Raw genomic sequence first — 18,888 nt, 5'->3', positions numbered from 1 at the left:
TATATGTGTTTTTCAAATGGGTTTGTTATGTGTTGTTTAGGATATATATGTATTTATATACACCATATTTTTACATATGTGTATGTGGTTATATAGCTTATGTGTGTGTATGTGAGTGCTTACGACCATTCTAGCTCTCTTTAATCTTTCTTCAGGAGCTACCCAAATATCTCCGTGGCTACCACAGCTGTACACTTGAGGAGGTCCTCCAGCTGGGGGCGCTGATCTACCGTGTCAAGTTTGAGGAGGACAAGATCTTCTTCTCCAACATCCCCAAGATGCTGAAGGAACTGGTACCCCAGGATGTCATAGGGCAGCTCACACTCGAAGACTGGAGACGGGTGAGTAGATGGTAGTATGAGGGACGTGCACCCAAAGCCGCACTCCATGTGTATCTCTGTTGGGCTGGATTAAGTCAAAGTCACCAAATACACTAGGATCTCTTCCTTTTCTTTGAACTAGGATGTATCGTTTCACCAGCAGTTGGAGTTCTTGATGTTTCTGTGCAGTCCATGTTCATCCGGGTGTTCAGTTTGACCCTTGTTTTTCTTCATAGGCTCTGGTGGCCTACATCAATAAGCAGGCCGGCAAGTCCAAAGAGGAGGCGAAGCTCACATTTTTAAAGATCATCTATAAGTGGCCAACGTTTGGATCTGCATTCTTTGAGGTCAAGGTAATGTTCTACACACAGTCCTGATAGCAACTAAACTCTTCTTGTTCTGCTACTTCTTCTCCTGGTGGAGGCCGCGGTATAGCAGTGGCAGATGGTGTTTTTTTTTTCCCAAATGAGCAAAGCACAGTGTCAAGAGCTGGAAGAATAACCAAAAACTGTCTTTTGTCATTTTAGTCGGCCAGCTACTTGTATGTAAATTATGCTCGCCAGTCTGACCATTTTGAACACACACCTGCACAACTTAGTTAGCAAACGTACTACTAAAAATCCCCAAATGTTCACTGCAAATTAAACAAACTAGCAAACCCCCAAAAAATAGGTGGGTTTAAAATGTCTGACTGCAAGTCTATCAGTCCAATAAATGTCGTCTAAGCAAAAACTCTGCATGAAGCTCTCATAGACTCCCAGTGAAGCACAGCATCCAGGCAGGTTCCGAAAACGCGTCATCGAAGCGTTATGAGCAATAAGCTTGTGTCTATTCTCTATTTAGACAAAATGTACAAGAATCCTGGTTTCAAAGAGACTCTTGTGAAACAATCAGCGCTGTGGTTAAATTAGTAAGATAGATAACACTTTTAATTGGAAAATAAAATGAATTTACATTGATACATTGACTAATTAATGTAGTCAGAGCAATCGCTTGCATGGTATAGTAATAAAATGTCTACTAAATTTACTCTGTAAATGTAACAATATTCATTCATTATTTTTAAGATACATGCATGGACTCAATGTAACCTGATTGAAAAGCTTCATGTTAAGTTCTTGAGAACAGCAATAGAAACATAATAGCAGCAACTTGCACCAGAGAATGTACATGCCGTGTTTGATTTTGGTGGACACAGTACATTTGGCTGATGACATCATAAAGGGAAGATTTTGGTAATGTACAGTCAAATCCCTGTAACATGCCTCTCCCGTATCTACAGCAAACCACCGAGCCAGGGTTCCCAGAGATTCTGCTGATAGCGATCAACAAGCACGGCATCAGCCTCATCGACCCAAAGAGCAAGGTTCGTGTGGGTGAGACGGCGGCGGGGGGTGTGTTACATTTTTATATGGGAGTGTAGCTTCTACATCAGTTGAATGAGTGTGAGGATGATGTAAACTTTTCCTGTGCGTGAACGGTTGTGAGCAGGGGCGTTGCTGAAGATTGGGCCCCCCAGTCCAGACCAATTCAGTTATTTTTCAAATTTTTTAGAAATTCTCCTAACTCCACACCCACCCCCACCCCCTCACCCCGCCTAACCCCTTAAGGCGCCCCTGGTTGTGTCTTCGAGATAAGACAAGAGATAATTTATTGATCCCGGGGGAAAAATCATATCACCGTTGGACCCTTGAGCAAGGGCGTTAACCACATCTGCTCTGCGGACACTGGCTGACCCTGCTGTCTGTCGCTAGGCTTTGGGACAGAATTGACTGGCAAATAATTAAATTTTGTGTGCATTGACATCAGTGTAAGTATATTTTGTGTGTGACTATCCTTGTGCATAAATGTGCCACGCCCCCCTCCCACCAGGACATCCTGATCACGCACCCTTTCACCAAGATCTCCAACTGGAGCAGCGGGAACACCTACTTCCACATCAACATCGGAAACCTGTTACGGGGCAGTAAACTGCTCTGTGAGACGTCATTGGTGAGTGACACAGTACTCAGATTTCACTGATTGGGGTTGTGGAAGTTCCCTCAGAAAATTTTGTTAAAGGGGGGGGGGGGGTGGTTTCCCCTCAGTACATTTTGCCAGGGCATTCTTCTGTCGATCTGGGCCCCCTACTGCCAGTCGGTCCCTAGGCAGCTGCCCAGTTTGCCTACACCTGGATCCAGCACTGCATGTTCAACATGTGTTGCCATCGCTCCCATACATACATATACAGTGAAAGCGGAAGCTTTTATTTCCTGTTTATCTGGGTATAGAGTGATGAGAGGAACGGGAACCCAATTTATGGAACAAAGACCAGTTTTGCATTCTCTGAGCTTTCTGGCTACAGATGGCTAATACCACCCAGTGGGGATTCCTCATCGTAGGACATTGCTTGATGCAATGCAAGTATGACGGCCCCTTAATCCCTCTTTAGGATCGATTTTGCTATGACATCAAGTTAGAAACTTCTTGTGCTTTTCTTTCACCCTGCGACCTGCCAGCACGATGTAAAACTGGGGCTGTCGTCAAAAGCTTGCTGCAGTCTGGTGTACACATTAACACGAGAAGTTGTGCTTGGCTGACTGTTTGCAGGGCTACAAAATGGACGACCTCTTGACCTCCTACGTCAGCCAGATGCTAACCACCATGACTAAGCAGCGCAGTTCCCGTGGCAACAGCAGCTGAGCAGACATTCAACCTCTGAAGAAGGCAACCACTGCAAATATCCGACAGCCAAGGCCACAATGGTGAACTTTGCCCCCTGAGACCAGGTTTGGGAGATTCACCCCCCCCCCCCCAGGTTGCTCCTATTAGTAAGAGAGCTGTCAAAACCAAATGTCTCATCTCACATTCTAGATCAATGCGTCCCGGCCATCGACAACCTCAACTATTGAGTGAGTCACCTAATCTGTGTTTTCAGCTGTCGGTAATGTAATAAGCAAAAAAATTTTCTCAGAACCAAACCTCAAAGACCAAGGCTGAGCCCTGGCACGAAAATCCCCATGGATACACAAAGACATGCACGGATATCTTCTCAAACATTCTCACAAGCAACCATATAGGCCTACTCATTCATCCCACACCTACAAACACATTCAGACAGACATAGAAAGATACTGTCTCACTCTTACACATATATCCTTCCCTGGGGTGGTGTGTAGCTCAGTACATTAGGTGCTTGTGATAATGGCCAGCTGTCAAATGATATCACCACTAGGTCCTTAATTGGCCTGGGAGGTGGATGCTGGCTGACCCTTTCCCCAAGCCATCAACGTTTCTACATCACGTTCCAACAAAAGCATCTGCTAAGTAAATAAAATTTTCCTAAATAAATATTTACAGTAACACACACACACGCACACATTAGGACAAAAGCTTCTAGAGAGAGTGTTCAGTTAGGATTTAGAGTGGCAAACAACCCTGTGCCCACAGTCTCTGCACAGTGGCATTGTCACATTTCAGAATTTTTTTGAAAATATTATGCACAGTAAGTGAAGTCTATGTTTTATGTCAGTCTTTCCCAACCTGGTCCTCGGGGACCCCCAGACGGTCCATGTGTTTGCTCCCTCCCAGCTCCTGGCAAGAACATAGACTGTCTGATGGTCCCTGAGCACTGGGTTGATGACCACTGTGATGAGAGAGGGAGCTGGGAGGGAGCAAAAACATGGGCCGTCTAGGGGTCCCTGAGAATCAGGATGGGAAACACTTTTGTGTGATGACCACTGTAATGATGTCAAAACACAGTGTACATACAGAGGTGTCAGCGGGGTCTTGGTAAATGTTTTATATTCAAAAGATAAATAGGAAAATATATTTGCTTTAATATCTTAATATTGGTTTAAGTAGCTATGTTATTAACAAGGCTGGATCTAGTATTGAGATGCTATTGAAGGTCCTGATTATTTGTATCAGGTGTGCTAAATTAGAGCTGCACCTAAACTCTTCGGGGGAGAGATCTCTAGGAGCTGGAATGAGACCCCTTACTTTAGAAGAATCTCCTCAGTGGTTTTTATTAGTAACTGTATGAGCATTGTAGTACTTCTGGATCATCATCTATTGTACTTTTCTAAATGAATTTTGGGAGGTCCTACGTTAAGACTGATTTTTTGGATTATTGATTGGTTTGGTGTAATAGTAGATAGGGGTGTAGTTTGAGATGAATGGATAGGGGGGCTGTGTGTTTACGAGTTGTTTGTTAAGCAAAGTGATCCAATGTGTTTTCTATGGCAATCAGGATGTAATAGTGTCTATAAGAAACTGGAAAATCTTGTGGTTATGTCACAAAGGGCCTGCAAACTTGATCCCCCCCCAAACCCAAGATCAAGGTATCTGTCGCAAGATGATTATGAAAGGTTCTGGACATTTTGGTGTCCGTGGAAACCATGAAAGGCCAGCCATTGTCCCAGAGGGTTATAAAAAACATTTCTATTGCTCTATTATATTGACTGACACCTGAACCTTGCCATTCATATTATTAATCTTAGCCCTATTTGCTTTATTTAAGAGAGAATAAAAAATCAGGACTTCAACCCACTATGACCAAGGTTGGGGGGCTATACTGGGTCACAGAAGCCTGATATAAAATGACTCCCCCAATTAAAATTGAAACTGGAGTTATATATTGCAAAACTATAAAATAGCTAAAAAAAAACAACAAACTTTGTTATATAATGCCAGAATGTTCAATAAAAAGCAGATGACAGACTCAGCTTTTGATTGACTTTGATACTGTTAAAACCTAACTGGACCTCGTTTACAGGGTGGTGTCACATTGGCTAATTGATTGTGCATCCAACCAATAAAAACATTTTTAATCTTTGTTTGTGTTTCCTTACTCAGCTTTATTATTTTAGATACGCACATTAAGATATAATCAACCTGTTGTTTTCATTTCCTTTTTAATGCTCAAAAATGTCTGCACATTGAGTCAATTAATGTCACGACAGGCGGATCAGAGTGATGATGTCTCTCTTTCGCTGGACTGTGTGTGGCCTGACTTTGGAGAAACAGACACATGTATAAAACAAATGACGCCTTAAAGTATCAATTTTAGTACATTAGAAAAGTTGTGCATTACACAGGATGCAGGGACTCACCTCTGCAGAGGTTTTATACAGCAATACTGATGGGAGTTGAAGTCCAGAACTCGTCTGAGTATACTCCGCAAAGTCTATATCTTGACTACAAGTCCCATCAAGAAATACTTCCAAGAGTACTAACTAGGGGGATATTGGCTTAAGGTCTCCCCTCTTCCCATGTCCTCTTCCATCAACAATGCAAATGAAAAGTTGCAGGCATGTTATAATTCCTAAGAATCAGCCCTGGCACTGTTCAGTAATTTAATATATTGGCCAAAATTAGGATTTGGGAGATGGCAAACTATCCTAAATTAATTACTCTTGGCAGAACATCTGTTGGGGCTGAGAACTACACTTATGGTTTCTATAATAAACATGTTCAGAAGAACCATTAGGGGCCTCCACACATTGACAGAGGGTCAAATGTATACTCATACGGGGAGGAAAAGTGCTAGAGTCATGCTTGATGTTACTGGACCAACTTAATTGATAAAGCAGCATTGGTATTTGTTCATGACCCTCCCAGTACAGCAATAGACTGCGCACCTTGCTAATATAAGATTCAACTCAGCAGCTCAATGAAAGCTAGGTTCATCTTCGACTGAGTTCCAGAAGGTGGTGTATGGTGAGATCTCTGACGGAGATGTTTCTGTAGGCTTTGACCCTGCTCAGAGAGAGGGCTCCTGCACTTCTGAGATCACAGACAGGTTGGGGGTGACTGGCGGGCTTCGCCCCTCTGCATGTGCATGAACGCTGGAAACAGACCACACGTCGCTCATCTCTGTCAAGGAAAAGTGAATCGAGGTGAAAGGTCATCAAAGAGCATGCGAGAAGACAAACTATCATACTGAGAAAGACTGTACATGGGGCATTTTTCTTAGATGTATATCCTCTATATATCCCTACATTCCATGGTTAGACTAGAAAGTTTTGGGATCGAATCCCAAACTACAGTTAAAGGTGACACCTGCATTTCTTTTGACGTTTAATTATGCTGATACCTGTCCGAAACTTGCTGTAGAGCCCATTTTCTTGTGTCTGCCTGCTACCTGTGCAAAAAGCCAGACCCCGCTCCCTCCACCTGAAAGGAGACCCCACAGTAAATCCATGTTGAACACGAACCCAAATCCTGTGCATACAAATGAGGGGGTGTGGCGAGGGTTGGCTCCTTCCCCCAGTGTCACTCACCAGTGAAAAGAGAAGAACACAAATATGAGCACTGTGGACACAACGTCTGTAAGGAGCCACATCAAGCGATACTTTTCATGGGTCTGAAAGAGAGAGAAAGAAAGAGAGAGAAAGATAATTATGAAGTAATCAATTTACCACAGTCAGCACAAATGCAGTACTTTGAGTACATCATGACTTTTTTTAGGAGTTAATTTCTTCTAAGAACCATACCGCCTTCTTGTAAACCTTGAGAAACAATGTGTAAAACAGCTTACTGATTTTTCATACCTCCACCACCCCCCAAGCCCTGAGGTGGTTCATGGCCAGCTGAGATGTTTCTCACCATGAGGAAGAGCGGATGCAGGAGGTCACGGAGCACCTGGGGTGCGTTGGTAGTGACGGAATGAGCGCCTGCACACCAGGCGAGCGAGTAGAGCCAGGGCTGACTCACCACATACAGGTTGGTGCTGATGTTAGCTGCGGCATAATTGCTACGGGGACCCAGAAGACACACACACGGATTGGCTGGAGGTGATGGTCCATTTTCAGGGGTTTTCCTGTGTTGGATTGACTCACACGTGAGGCACAGTACCTAATCTGCTCCTGGGACATGGAGCTGTAGTGCAGGTTGAGCCTGGTGATCTCCTTCTTCTGCAGCTCCTCCACCGAAGCCCTGCTTCCTGATATCTGCTGGAGCTCAGGATCCAGCTCCTGCACCTGCTCCCTCAGCTCCGGGGCCAGCCACAACACCTACAGCAGCACATGTGGGCTCATGCCAGTTTTACTTACACATAAATCTTCTGAGATCAGAATGAAAAATGGTCGGTTCAGAGAGAACCAGTCAGATTGTAGAGGAGGTGGAACCAATCAATTAGATGTCTTGGTCCTACCTCCTCTAGTTGCTTGGACCCCCCTCTACAATCTGATGTAAGCACTTTCATCAAGGTTTTTAACACACAATGCCACAAACCTGACTAAAGAGGTGACAAGCCTGGCTGCAGGTCAATCCAAGGGTTAAGTGTATTGAAGACATGACCAACCGAGGCATTGCTCTTTGTGCAGTGAGAAGTATGTAGGGAAGCACAGAGGAACGTGCCTGGTTGGAGCGGATCGAGGATTCGTTATGGATGACCTCCAAGGTACGGCTGATCCAGGTATCCCGGTATGGGTGGCCCCTGGGCGGACGGTAAAGGTCGAAGATTACCAGCCGGCCGTGCTGAGCTGCCAGGTCCAAGAAGGCCCGCAGGGTGCACACAGACTGGTTCTTGGCTCGGGTCCGGTCAGCGGTGTTGAGTGAAGAGGCTGTGCCAAAGGGGTCCCGCTGAGGAGGAGGGGGTGACAGGCATGCGGGGCGACGCCGCTTGTTGCAATTAATCTATTATTGATACACTTCACAGACACTTTGCTTACAGTTTTACTCTTCCCCAGTTCAGATTGGACTCCTGCTCAGATTCTATGGGGAAATACAGACATTTATATTGTTATATACTTAACGCAATTTACTGAGATAATAAATATTCAACTTCAACATACAGTGCTCGCAAAAAGTCTTGTAATGTTTGCTTAATTCTGTGAAAATGTTGCAGGTTTATTGGTTTCATAAAAAAAGTCCTTTGACCAGCAATGTGTAACATATCTGCACATATCCTCTGCACACACATTTTGTTTTTATTAAGTGTCCTACTTCTGTTAACTGACTCATTCAGTTATGTTCTTGCCATTTTGCTATTAATTACAATCGTGGTCACTGGCTCCCAATGGGATACTAAACATAAATACTTGGTGTTTCATGTTATTGGAAAGGTGTTACTAATTAAAAAGCACCCAATGAGACTACTTGTCAATGAACTTTTTAACTCTCCTTTAGTAGTATAATTTGGGTTTCAGTGTATTACTACTTGAAATAAATGTCTTACTTAAAACTACTGGTTGTTTCTAATGGTAAGTAATGATTTTGTTATGAAACCAATAAATTTGCAACATTTTTACTGAATTAAGCAAGTGTCCAAGACTTTCTGTGAGCACTACTTCCCTCCTGCTCCAGCTTACTACTTTCACAATACCCCCCCACGCCCGTTGCTACACAGTGATGAGTCAAGGTGACTAAAAGCGGCCCAGATGTTGACTGGATTGATTCTGCACTGTCCTGGAGGCCTGGCAGGTTGACCGGCCAAGGAGCACTTGGAGCCGGGAACCTGCGAAGGTGTTATGTTTCGCTCATGAAACCACACCAGTACTTTCTGTTCATGCTTCTCTCTCGCTTTCAGATTCACCTCATTAATAGCTGTGGGGAAATCATTTCGATGCCAACTTGTCTGAGGGCAGGCGAGCCCCAAGCTCACCGAGAGGAACCAGGCCCCAGCGTTGAGCTGCTCCAGTTCGCTCCAGGAAAACATGGCTGCTGGTTCCTCGGTCCTGTTGGGGAACACCTCCCACACGTTGGTCGTCCTTCGCAGGGTCCTGTCGTGCATCAGGAACGGTACCCCTTCGTAGCTGTTGCGACAGATCCCTTGGTTATAAGTGCACCGTAGCCATGACAACAAAATAACGCAGGTGTATTTGCACTCTACTGGTGAAATTTAGTATGCGTGATTGTCTATGCTATTCATATGTTTGCACTTCCAGGATTTGGGATTTCTGTGAATAGACAACTGTCGGACGGGGATCCCTTTACAAGCACATGGGGCAGCTACCAACCTGATGGTAACGTCGGTCTCCAAGCCCAGGACCCCAAGTTCCACTGCTTTCTCGAAGGACATCTGGGTATTTTCCGGTGCGAGCTGTGTATCCGGTCGACACAAGAACATGAGTCCATTATAACTAACATAATCTGAAAGGAAACTGAAGATGAATATGAATCTAAATCTGAAATGGGAAGACGTATTAAGATCACACAAGAAGTGATCTTATTTGACCACAGACCACAGGATAACATTCATCAAACATCTTAATTGCAATTCATGACATCTGAAACCAGACTTCTAAGCTTTGAACATCAAGCTGAATATCTGTTTCCAGACAGGCTCAAAAACAGAGTGGGTGGAAGATAAGTACCTACAGTGTAATCCCACTTACAAAAAAAAACATCTGGCTTGCTGGTCATATTCATCCACATAAAAAACATGTTCCACGTTCATTTTCAACGCTTCTTCTGGGATGATGTAAGCCACTAACCTTTTGTGCTAGCAACTTGCTCTTAATTACTGGTTCCAGTGGAGATAGTTCTTTGACCACTGGGCCAACACATTGTGGGCTTTTCAAATGGGCTTATCTATCCCAGTCAAAAGCAAGCATTTCAGACAGCCAATCCCCATCTGCTAAGAATGAAGCAGACCTTTCCTCCATTAATGGGCTTTCGGGAAGTCTTTGTCTTTGTCAAGTCTTTGTCAAGATGCCAAGTGCTGCTTACCAGACAGATTACACAGTGCAATATCTGTGCCAGAAATCATAGCATGGGTGGGCCGGCAGAAAATCAGGTGGGCCAGTCCCATAACAATTCACTTGGCAACAAAGTCGCACTACATATTTTTTTAATTAAATGACCTGTGGCATTGCTAAGACCAAATGTTGTCTCTCAACAGCACAATTCCTCCGATTGATCTAACCGCACACACACAAACCTGTCAGACACAATCGTTTTATTACACTGTCAGCACTGAATGGATGAGTCTGAGTTCCACCTGGGTATGCCTAGGACCACCTGGACCCACCCACGCTGCCTCCTTAGTGAAGATGATGGGACAGGATCTGCAAACTACCATTTCAATTACTAGGACCTGGACTTCACTTAAACACTGAGTTCTTGCTGCATGCTGATTGGTCAGTCTCCTATAATCATGCATGTGTCACTAATGTTAGGATGAGTCTTTCAGTCAAGGAAACAAACTAGTCAATACACAAGAAGAATTGAACTATTTAAGTACAGTAGCCTTTTAGTTTTAAAATACTTTGTAAAACCTTAGGTAGCTGAAAGTGTCCTCCACGACATGGATTATCAAGTCACCCTACTGAAAGGTCATTTTGTTGACACCTGCTGCTTTGTTTTGGACGTTCAGTTTAGATGTGTATGTAGTTCCCTTTTTGTAACATGAGTAGTGACTTGTTTTCACTGACAGGGTGAACCAATGGGTGGCATTCTCCAGCTCACTGTAACTGACTGAGATACACCCAAGGAAAATTCCACCTTCTATGGAACAACACCAGTGAACTGATCATTTTTCAAGCTAGTGTGACTTACCATGGGGGCCCCTCTGTGTCCAATGAGGGTAGGAGCGGGGCCCAGGGTGCCCTTTTCCTTGATGCAGGGTGAGTACATCCCCAGCGGCACCAGGTAGAGAGCAAGGAGCAGAGTCAGGAACAAGCCCAGGACAGCAGCCCTTCTCACTGTATTGTAGGGGTTATGAGTGCAGAACAGGGCCTTGATGATTGTACTCAGAAATTGTAACACTGCCTTCTCGTTCAATGCAACACCAAGGACATGAAAAAGATTCACTACCAGCTTTGTTATTCAAAAGTAGGAGCTGACATGCAAAATGCATTCAATCAATTCAAGTTTAACACAGTCTACAGTCAACTCTTTATGTTGCGTGTTTCTGTTGAGCAGATTTATCTCCGGCAGTATTCTTACCTCTGCCTGTCATGCGGAAGAAATGCAACGCTATTGGCCAGGACAAAGCTGTCATCATTAAGACTCCGCCCACATGGAGGTAGGGTGCCGTGACCTAACCAATCAGAAGAGAAGAGCATCGGAACGTCACAGAATGTGAGCAAGTGTTCAGTGTAGTTCACAGATAATGTTAGGGATCCTAATTTCACATTGTTTATGAGCGTCGTAGTGTTTATCTCGCACTATGAATGTTGTGACTTACAGCTACTAGTGCTCTGTGGCCCCCTCCAGCCCAAGGCCCTAGGGCTCTGGCCCCACTGGCCTGGTCCATAATCCAGCTATAGAGCCACTCATCATGGCAAAACAAGCAAAACTGGCAATATCTTTTAGGTTCGTTTGATTGTTAATTTTTTGTTGTTGTTGCTGCTTTTATTCAAAGATGACATAAAATTCTTCAGGTGCAGAGACGTCACCAAACCACGCAGCCGACCTACCTGGAAAGAGAGCAGGAGAGTACTCCACTCCCCGCTCCACAAGTCGGACAGTACCGCTGTGGCCACAATGGCAAACGTCAGTGTAACCAGGACACCAATCTTTTCAAAAACAAAAACATTACACCAAAGTAAAAACACACTTCAGATTAACACACTTGTCCCATGAACTAGGGGAGATGCAGGTTAGTGAGGGATGACAGAGATGGGAGGGCAGGACAGGAAATGGAGAGACACTGAGCTTGCCCTACCTTGTGAGCCCAATGTAGATACAACCTCTGACCCTCCGAGAGCAGACACACAGCAAGCATCTGTGAGCAAGACCAACAACAATTCATCATAAAGAGACTCTGGCCCACTCATCACTATGTGGACAGAATCAATATCAATCACACCACAGAAACAACGCCTTGTGCGTAGCCCCAAGTGAACTTAGGTGTCCTACCTAAACTGTGTTATTTTAACATAGATTTATTACAGAAAGTAAAAACAAAATCTTCCCAGTTTACAGACTGCTTTTGAGAAGCTGAGAAGATGATACGTCTTCAATGCAGAACTCCATGCACTCACCAGCAACGAGGAGATATAAGCAAAAAGCACCACAGCGATGACCAGGAGCACCACCGACCAGGGAAACCAGAAGCCCGTGTTGCCAAAGTTGAACCTGGATGATCCAGAGTAGCAGTATCACACAGGACCTCCAGACTAGACCGATACCACCGCCACAGCCCTTAAATTAAATTATGAGCCTACAAAATTCTATAAAGATTCTTTCATTCTTCTTGCCACACAAAACATTTCAACTCAACAGGCTGTGCTGAAAAATGTATAAACTCCTGGCATGTGAAAATCTCACTTTACAATAGGAACATAAACTTGGTCTAATGTGCTGGCTTTAATCACTCTGAAGATGTGGGTTTGAAACCCACTGTTCTTAAATTAGTAGTAGTAAACAGTGATGATTTTTTCCTGTGGGATCAATAATGTTTATGTCATCTATTTCGATCTTTTAAGGGGAACCCACTTGTTCAACGTCTTCTAAAGAACTAAATACAATCTTGCTACAATGCAAACAATGCGTTCCTGAAAAACATCACCTTTACTAAAATCATGTAGTAAACACATACCCAGTGGAAAAAATAGGGTTAGGGGAATGTGACTCAAAAACATAACTTTTTAACGCCAAGCTAAGTTAATTAAATAATAAAAACAGTGACACCAGTGGCCAATAATGCAATTATATGCATTTTAAATAAGAAATAATAATGAAATATTGATGTCATATCATAAACATCTCCTATGGGTCTTATGAGTCTCATGAGAATTGCTTAATAACCAACTGAATGTGCCAAACTCGCTAATTTGTTGAATGCCAAGAGTCAATAGTAGTGAAGGCTTGTGATTGCAAAAACGACGCTTCATGAACAATTTGTTGTATGTTTTGGCCTAACTAGATGGTGCTATTTGTTCAAAAAAGGTTCAACGTATACCCCAAAGTAAACCAACAGTACCACCTAGTGGAGTTAGAAAATACAGCAAATGGTTCATGAAGCATTGTTTTGGCCATCATTATTCGGGAGTAGTGAACCAACAGCCACCATGTGGCCGGGCATGCACACAGCATAAATACATCGGATTACGGTATGCAGAGGGGCACTGATGGCAACATAACTAGACAGTCTACAAAAAGCAAATGTAAGTGAATTGAAACATTGCTGTGTTTTTACATGATAATTTGTCAAATAATTTTATACTGGTACAATTTAAGATTTTGACCTACGTAATGCATTAGTGTACAAGAAGTTTGATTGTTTTAGATCTGAAAACCGATTAAAAAAATTCACTGAAAAGAACCAATTCAAAAGAACGATTCACTCACAAATCAGACATCATTATCATTCACTTGGATAGCTGATTTTACATGCAAGTAGTGTGTCTCGCTAAGACCATATCGCGTTATAGTTTGCACAGTGCTTTTCTCTCCAATGGAAAATCACACAAATATAAATGTGATTCTGCTTTGTATTGGATTGGGGTACTAATACATCAATCCCATTAGAATAGATTTGCAGTGTGATATCGCATATTATAGCAGGACTGACCGTATCTGCAGAATGTTTTTTTCTTGTTTCTAGCACTTGGCATTGCAATTATTGACCAAATTATTGTGTGAATAAATTCAGTCAGTCAGCATCAGTCAGCTTTGTAACAGGGTGTAACAACATCAGTTATTTAATCCTATTTATCTTGTTATGCTCAAGGTTTTGGTCTGTAACAGCACGCAAAAACTTTATCCTGCTATTCTCAGGGTTTTACTTAACACAGTGTAGGAAAACTACGGTTGTTGGCTAAGGGGTTTTACCACTTTCCCAGGGTCACCTATAAATGCATGGATGACAGACCCACCAGTCAAAGTCATTGTAATCATTCTGAGCTTCACTCCAGAAATACAGGAACACCAGGGTTAAGCCGAACGTAACCACTAGGAGTGCCACGCTGGCACACTCCACCTGCCGGAGACAGAGACATAAAATCTAAGATGTACTCATGCTTTCACTTTCTGGAATTGTTTGACAACAAAGACCACTGAACTTGACACAGTGGCTGTGGATGACCCCTGACCTTGTTACAGCAGCTGCCACCAGGGGGTGCACGTGTCCGCTGGTATCGCCGCCACTGGCAGCCGTAGAGCCCGGCAAGGCATGACACCAGAGGCTGGTGCTCATAGCGCTGCAGGAGCCGCCGGCGCACCACCCTGAGCCTTCCCAGCCTTAGCCTGGATAGGGTCACTGGCGTTGGACCCATGCTTCACACGGCCCAAACCATTGCAGAAGGAACGGGGGGTGCCAGCTGTGGACAGGGAGAAGAGAGAAATTGAGCTGAAGGGATGGGAGGAGGGGAAGAAGCTCTTACACGACCATCAGAATCAGCAGTGCCGTCAAGTGGCTAAAACTAGGGCTGTCAATCTGAGAGACGTACTGGTGTAGTGCCAGCGGGATGGAGCGAGTTCATCAGACCCAGTGGGCCTGACCCACATGCTGTTCCGACACTATTATTCTCCTTTGTTCGTCTAGAAATGTGCGGATATGGAACCCATAAAACATTTGGCACATTCTCGAAATACCGACGCAGCTCTGAGGGCCGCGTCCTGCACTGAAGGATGCGTGGTCGTTTCCCGGTAACGAAGTGCGTACTCCACGGCCCCACCGCCCCGCTCCTCTGGAGAGAGCGAGCACCGAGTAAGCCGCGGTCTCTGCCCAGCGACTGTTGCTATGGCAACTGCTGGTGGACGTTCCCTGAGACGGCTGGCCCACATCGGAATTCAGGGCCGGGCATCTCATCTCCGAGAGTCCTACTTTCAGGAGGCATTTTCGACTTAAAATCACATTTTGGCTCCAAAAACAACAAAACAAAACAAATGAAATGAAAATATCCACATCCAAAGCCTTCCATGTTGATATTTGAGAACAATGTGTGATCCTTGTGGGACACAGGATATTCTGGGTTTTGCTGGAACTAAGCTCTTAATTACTTTATATATTATATATAAGTCTGACATTCAAGCTGCCTATCAGGTGATAAGACGTACTCTCCAGAAACCACAAAGCAGCTGAACACAGGTTCCCTCTTAGAGCCGTACAAAAAAAATGGAATCAATATTGCACAGCCTCCAACGCGAGTGGGAGAGTTTGCTCATTTCCTCGCTGCGCACTTCACTTTCGCAAACATGAATCATCCTTTCACCATCTTACGGCTAGACAGAGAATGTCTGGGATAAAAACACGAGAGAAATAAACCCCCCAGCTTTTGGAGAGAATTCTCAAGGACATTATCGGTGTGACAAGGAGGGAAATACTGAAGCTTCTTATGGTTAACAAGAATGGCATTAAGGTCAAACTTAGACTAATTAACAAATAGCCATCACCATGGAAACCACAGGCATGTTGTAAGCCAGAGAATCTGGAGCTCCCCTCTAAGGAAAGGGGTATCCGTCCAGCTTGGGTTCTCCTGTGCCAGATGGCTGGAAGCTTGTCGCCAAGGAGAGAGAAAAGGATACTCAGTGATGAAGATCAGGATGATCTCCTGGATGCGAACCTGCTGCCAAAGATTTTTCTTGTAGGTATTATAGAAGTGCTTCATCTTTCTGTGAAGGTGTGCCAAGGTTTACTCAATTTAGATTCAAGTATGTCAGAATTTTCCTTGGGGGGTCCTGGCAAGATTCCCTGCTGGAAATGACACTTGAGGAACTTCTTTCTGAGCAGTGGTATTCTTTTTGCAGATTAGGTGTTTGGGAAGTGTGTTAAATGTGATGAGCAGGCTCATTCACACCACGCTCTCAGAAAAAAAATGTCAAAATTTGTACCTTTGCTTGTTGGTGGGGCTGCACTCTTGTAAATGTACCTTTTAAGGTAAAGAAAAGGAACATCCCTAAGGTACACACAGCATTAGTGCACCATCAATGGTACAGAAATGTTCCTCAGAGTCCATTTCTGTACCTTACAAGGTATAATGACCTATAACTATGGATGCAGACCCTTTTCACTCAGTGACAAGCAAAGGAACACATTTTTACCCCGTTTTTCTGAGTGCAGGTAACTATAACTGTTGCAATATAAGTTGCAATTAACATTTCGCTAACAATATATATATATATACTTCCTTATGAACACTACTCAGACAGAAGAGAATAACAATCTTGTGGCATGTATCACATGCTGTTTTGTGCTTGGTTTTATGTTGGATTGTTTTACGACTGTTTACCTTCTTTGTTATCCAACCACAAGGCTATTTTGTAACAAATAATGGAAAGAACACAAACAAATCGAATTATACTGAATCTGTGACCCTTTTGGGAGAGGAAATCTGTAGACAAATAATCAGTCATGAACCGTGGATATTACGTCATTTGTACGAAATAAGCGGTCCTCAAAGCCCCCCCCCCCCCCACCAAAACTGCAGCCAGCTATAGTTTTTCTTGGGTTTACTGGTACGCACAACACTTTAAACATGCTCAAATCGCCCTTACAAATTCACATGTGCAGAAAAAATCCTTAAAAAACTCAGATTATTGAAAGGATGCTTAAGGCAGCGTCGTTCATTATTCCGTTTAAATGATACGATATAAATATGCGCATCTATAATGCTCTACACTATTTTATGTTTCTTCTTTATTCGATATTAACGCGTTAAAGGTACAGAAGACAAGCGGCAAAATATCGCAATATCCTACACATGCGCGGGTAACTGTGCTTGCAACTGAATGCCTTCCATTATGTTGTACAGACAGCCTTACCATAACAAATCGGTACCATTGATCATTTCACTGAGAGCTGTACCCAAGGAAATGCCGCAGCGAAGCGCTTCGCTTTTCCATTCGTTCTCTCCATTTAACGACGAAGTGCGTCCGTGCAGAAATATAATGCAAACGGTGCCCTACTTACATTCGTAAGTGATGCGTTTAAGTTTCCGGGAGCCGTCCTTTGCATCCCCAGTGACGGCTCCGTGAATCCGCAGTGCGTCGCTCGGTCGCTGTTTGCGCTGGGAAACGAGCACCGTGGTGCAAATCGCTGGTAAAATCTGCAGAACTGAATTCAACCTGTTGATTACACGGGTTTTCGTCTGCCTGATCTCCTTGTGATTCCCCTCGATGTGCAAATGGACCCCCCTCCCCAATCCAAAGTGGGTGGTGTTTCCCCAAATTATCCCACTCGAATAGAACGCGACCAGGGTCGCATCGAGCCTCGTGGGGTATTTTGTGAATGGGTATCTCCAGCTGGGAGGGGTAGGCTTGGACCTTGGCCGGATTCATAAAGAGACTGAAAAAACATTAGTTATGTAGTCAATGTGTTTTAAAATGTAATGCCGTAAGGAAAAATTCAGGCTCATATGAAACAAACTTTTTGAGAGCAGATTCGATGTGTAAGAGACAGGCTATACATATACAGACTGATCATCGTTATATCTAATTGAAGACATTACAAATTTCAGTATGACCTGTGTTAGTTAAGAGGCTGGTACATTTTTTTTAAATAGTAACAAAATCGGTAAGGTATCCTATCAGTCCAGTTAACAGTTCAATGTTTCTGGTCTCAGCTACATACCTCACAAGACTTTTTGAAAAACAAAACACATGGAACCTCTTGGGACCCTTGTTCTATATTTCCAAACAAGACTCGTGGAAAAACATTGCTGCTGCATCAGCTTAAATCCACCTGTGTCTTGGAATAAATGGGGAAAACACACAACCCAGGACATTTATAAATAGCCTAGAGGCTCAAAGTTGGACTGGGCTGGAGTCAAACCACTAACACTGTATCTGTGACAAGTCAACATAACCTACCTTTAGCTGTACAAACACTGTATATAAAATCCTTTTTTAAAGTAATGCAGCATAATTCCTTTTTGATATCTGCTATGATTATTATAAAAATAACAATATCCCACTAATAACAATACCCCACTAGCCCATTGGGGGTGAGCAGTTAATGGATGTATGACTAGACAATAATAACAATGTTTCTCTTGCCATAATACCTGAGCTCTAGGCCCATTACAACCCAGAACTTGAAAACCAGTTATAAAACACTGGCACCTAATAATGATGTGTGGCTTCAAATAGGCCCATCTGGAATGTAAAAGTAAATAACTAACAGTGAAATAATAATTCAATGCTCCTGCTACTCAGCCCTTCACTCTTTCATGGCCAGAAAAAGGCACGTCTAAATGGACTAGATATCTATATAGGTGTCAGAACAGTGTGTTCCCGAGGATACTAGCTGTACTTTTCAATAACCTTGGAAGAAAAAAAAAGTTCTGCGATGAGTGCAGAGGAAGACATAAGTGGTGCAGTCAGTATCCTTTTCACAAGGCTCTCCCACACAGAAAGCTAGCTCTCTGGTTTGAGAAAGGAGCGATATGCAGAATCAGGGTCAGAGACCTCTAAAGAAGACCAGGGGGTACAAAAGTGAAAAGGGTGTGTAGTTTATCATCAGCAGTGCCTAGCATTTCCCCCACCTCTGTGCGCATTCATGTGACACTCAAGAGTTCTGTTCAGATAAAACTACAGCTAATTATGCACAAGGTCTTTTCATTAAACTTTTCATTGAAGGTAAACGCTTGAGTCTCTTTTCATGTGTCAAACAGGAAGCAGAGTGAGACATCAAATATCTGGAGAGGTGGGGCTCCTTATTTCTAAAAAGTACACCTTGACATTTAACTTGAGATAT

General features: G+C 43.5%; 2 protein-coding genes across 9 annotated transcripts in view; one reads left to right on the top strand and one right to left on the bottom strand.

Moving 5' to 3' along the window:
- Positions 1-5,136, top strand: part of LOC111842606 (unconventional myosin-VIIa-like) — a 51,549-nt gene extending 46,413 nt beyond the window's left edge. For 6 of the 7 annotated variants that reach the window (XM_072702355.1, XM_023809393.2, XM_023809370.2 and 3 more), the window contains 5 exons: positions 156-341; positions 557-673; positions 1,603-1,686; positions 2,193-2,312; positions 2,910-5,136. In XM_072702355.1, the coding sequence (XP_072558456.1) occupies positions 156-341; positions 557-673; positions 1,603-1,686; positions 2,193-2,312; positions 2,910-3,002 (600 nt within the window). In that variant the 3' untranslated portion in view covers positions 3,003-5,136. The remainder of the gene's footprint in view (positions 1-155; positions 342-556; positions 674-1,602; positions 1,687-2,192; positions 2,313-2,909) is intronic. The other variant, XR_002837950.2, reaches the window with a different exon arrangement.
- A 62-nt stretch (positions 5,137-5,198) lies between these two features.
- Positions 5,199-17,604, bottom strand: LOC111842620 (glycerophosphodiester phosphodiesterase domain-containing protein 5-like). 2 transcript variants are annotated; one of them, XM_023809424.2, is made up of 16 exons: positions 17,104-17,604; positions 14,285-14,512; positions 14,069-14,172; positions 12,233-12,326; positions 11,914-11,973; positions 11,666-11,764; positions 11,193-11,286; positions 10,803-10,948; positions 9,263-9,345; positions 8,908-9,058; positions 7,662-7,886; positions 7,158-7,315; positions 6,909-7,056; positions 6,584-6,666; positions 6,397-6,476; positions 5,199-6,176 (listed from the first exon to the last, which is right to left on the bottom strand). In XM_023809424.2, the coding sequence occupies exons 2-16, from the start codon at positions 14,465-14,467 to the stop codon at positions 6,064-6,066; spliced, it is 1,821 nt and encodes a 606-aa protein (XP_023665192.1). In that variant the 5' UTR covers positions 14,468-14,512; positions 17,104-17,604; the 3' UTR covers positions 5,199-6,063. The 2 variants fall into 2 exon arrangements, with proteins under 2 accessions (XP_023665192.1, XP_023665202.1); XM_023809434.2 differs by lacking the exon at positions 17,104-17,604 and adding an exon at positions 16,956-17,089.
- Positions 17,605-18,888: the final 1,284 nt, after the last annotated feature.

The sequence above is a fragment of the Paramormyrops kingsleyae genome, chromosome 18 (assembly GCF_048594095.1).
Source record: "Paramormyrops kingsleyae isolate MSU_618 chromosome 18, PKINGS_0.4, whole genome shotgun sequence".
NCBI classification, from domain to species: Eukaryota; Metazoa; Chordata; class Actinopteri; order Osteoglossiformes; family Mormyridae; genus Paramormyrops; species Paramormyrops kingsleyae.
This window is presented reverse-complemented; position numbering and strand designations above follow the sequence as displayed.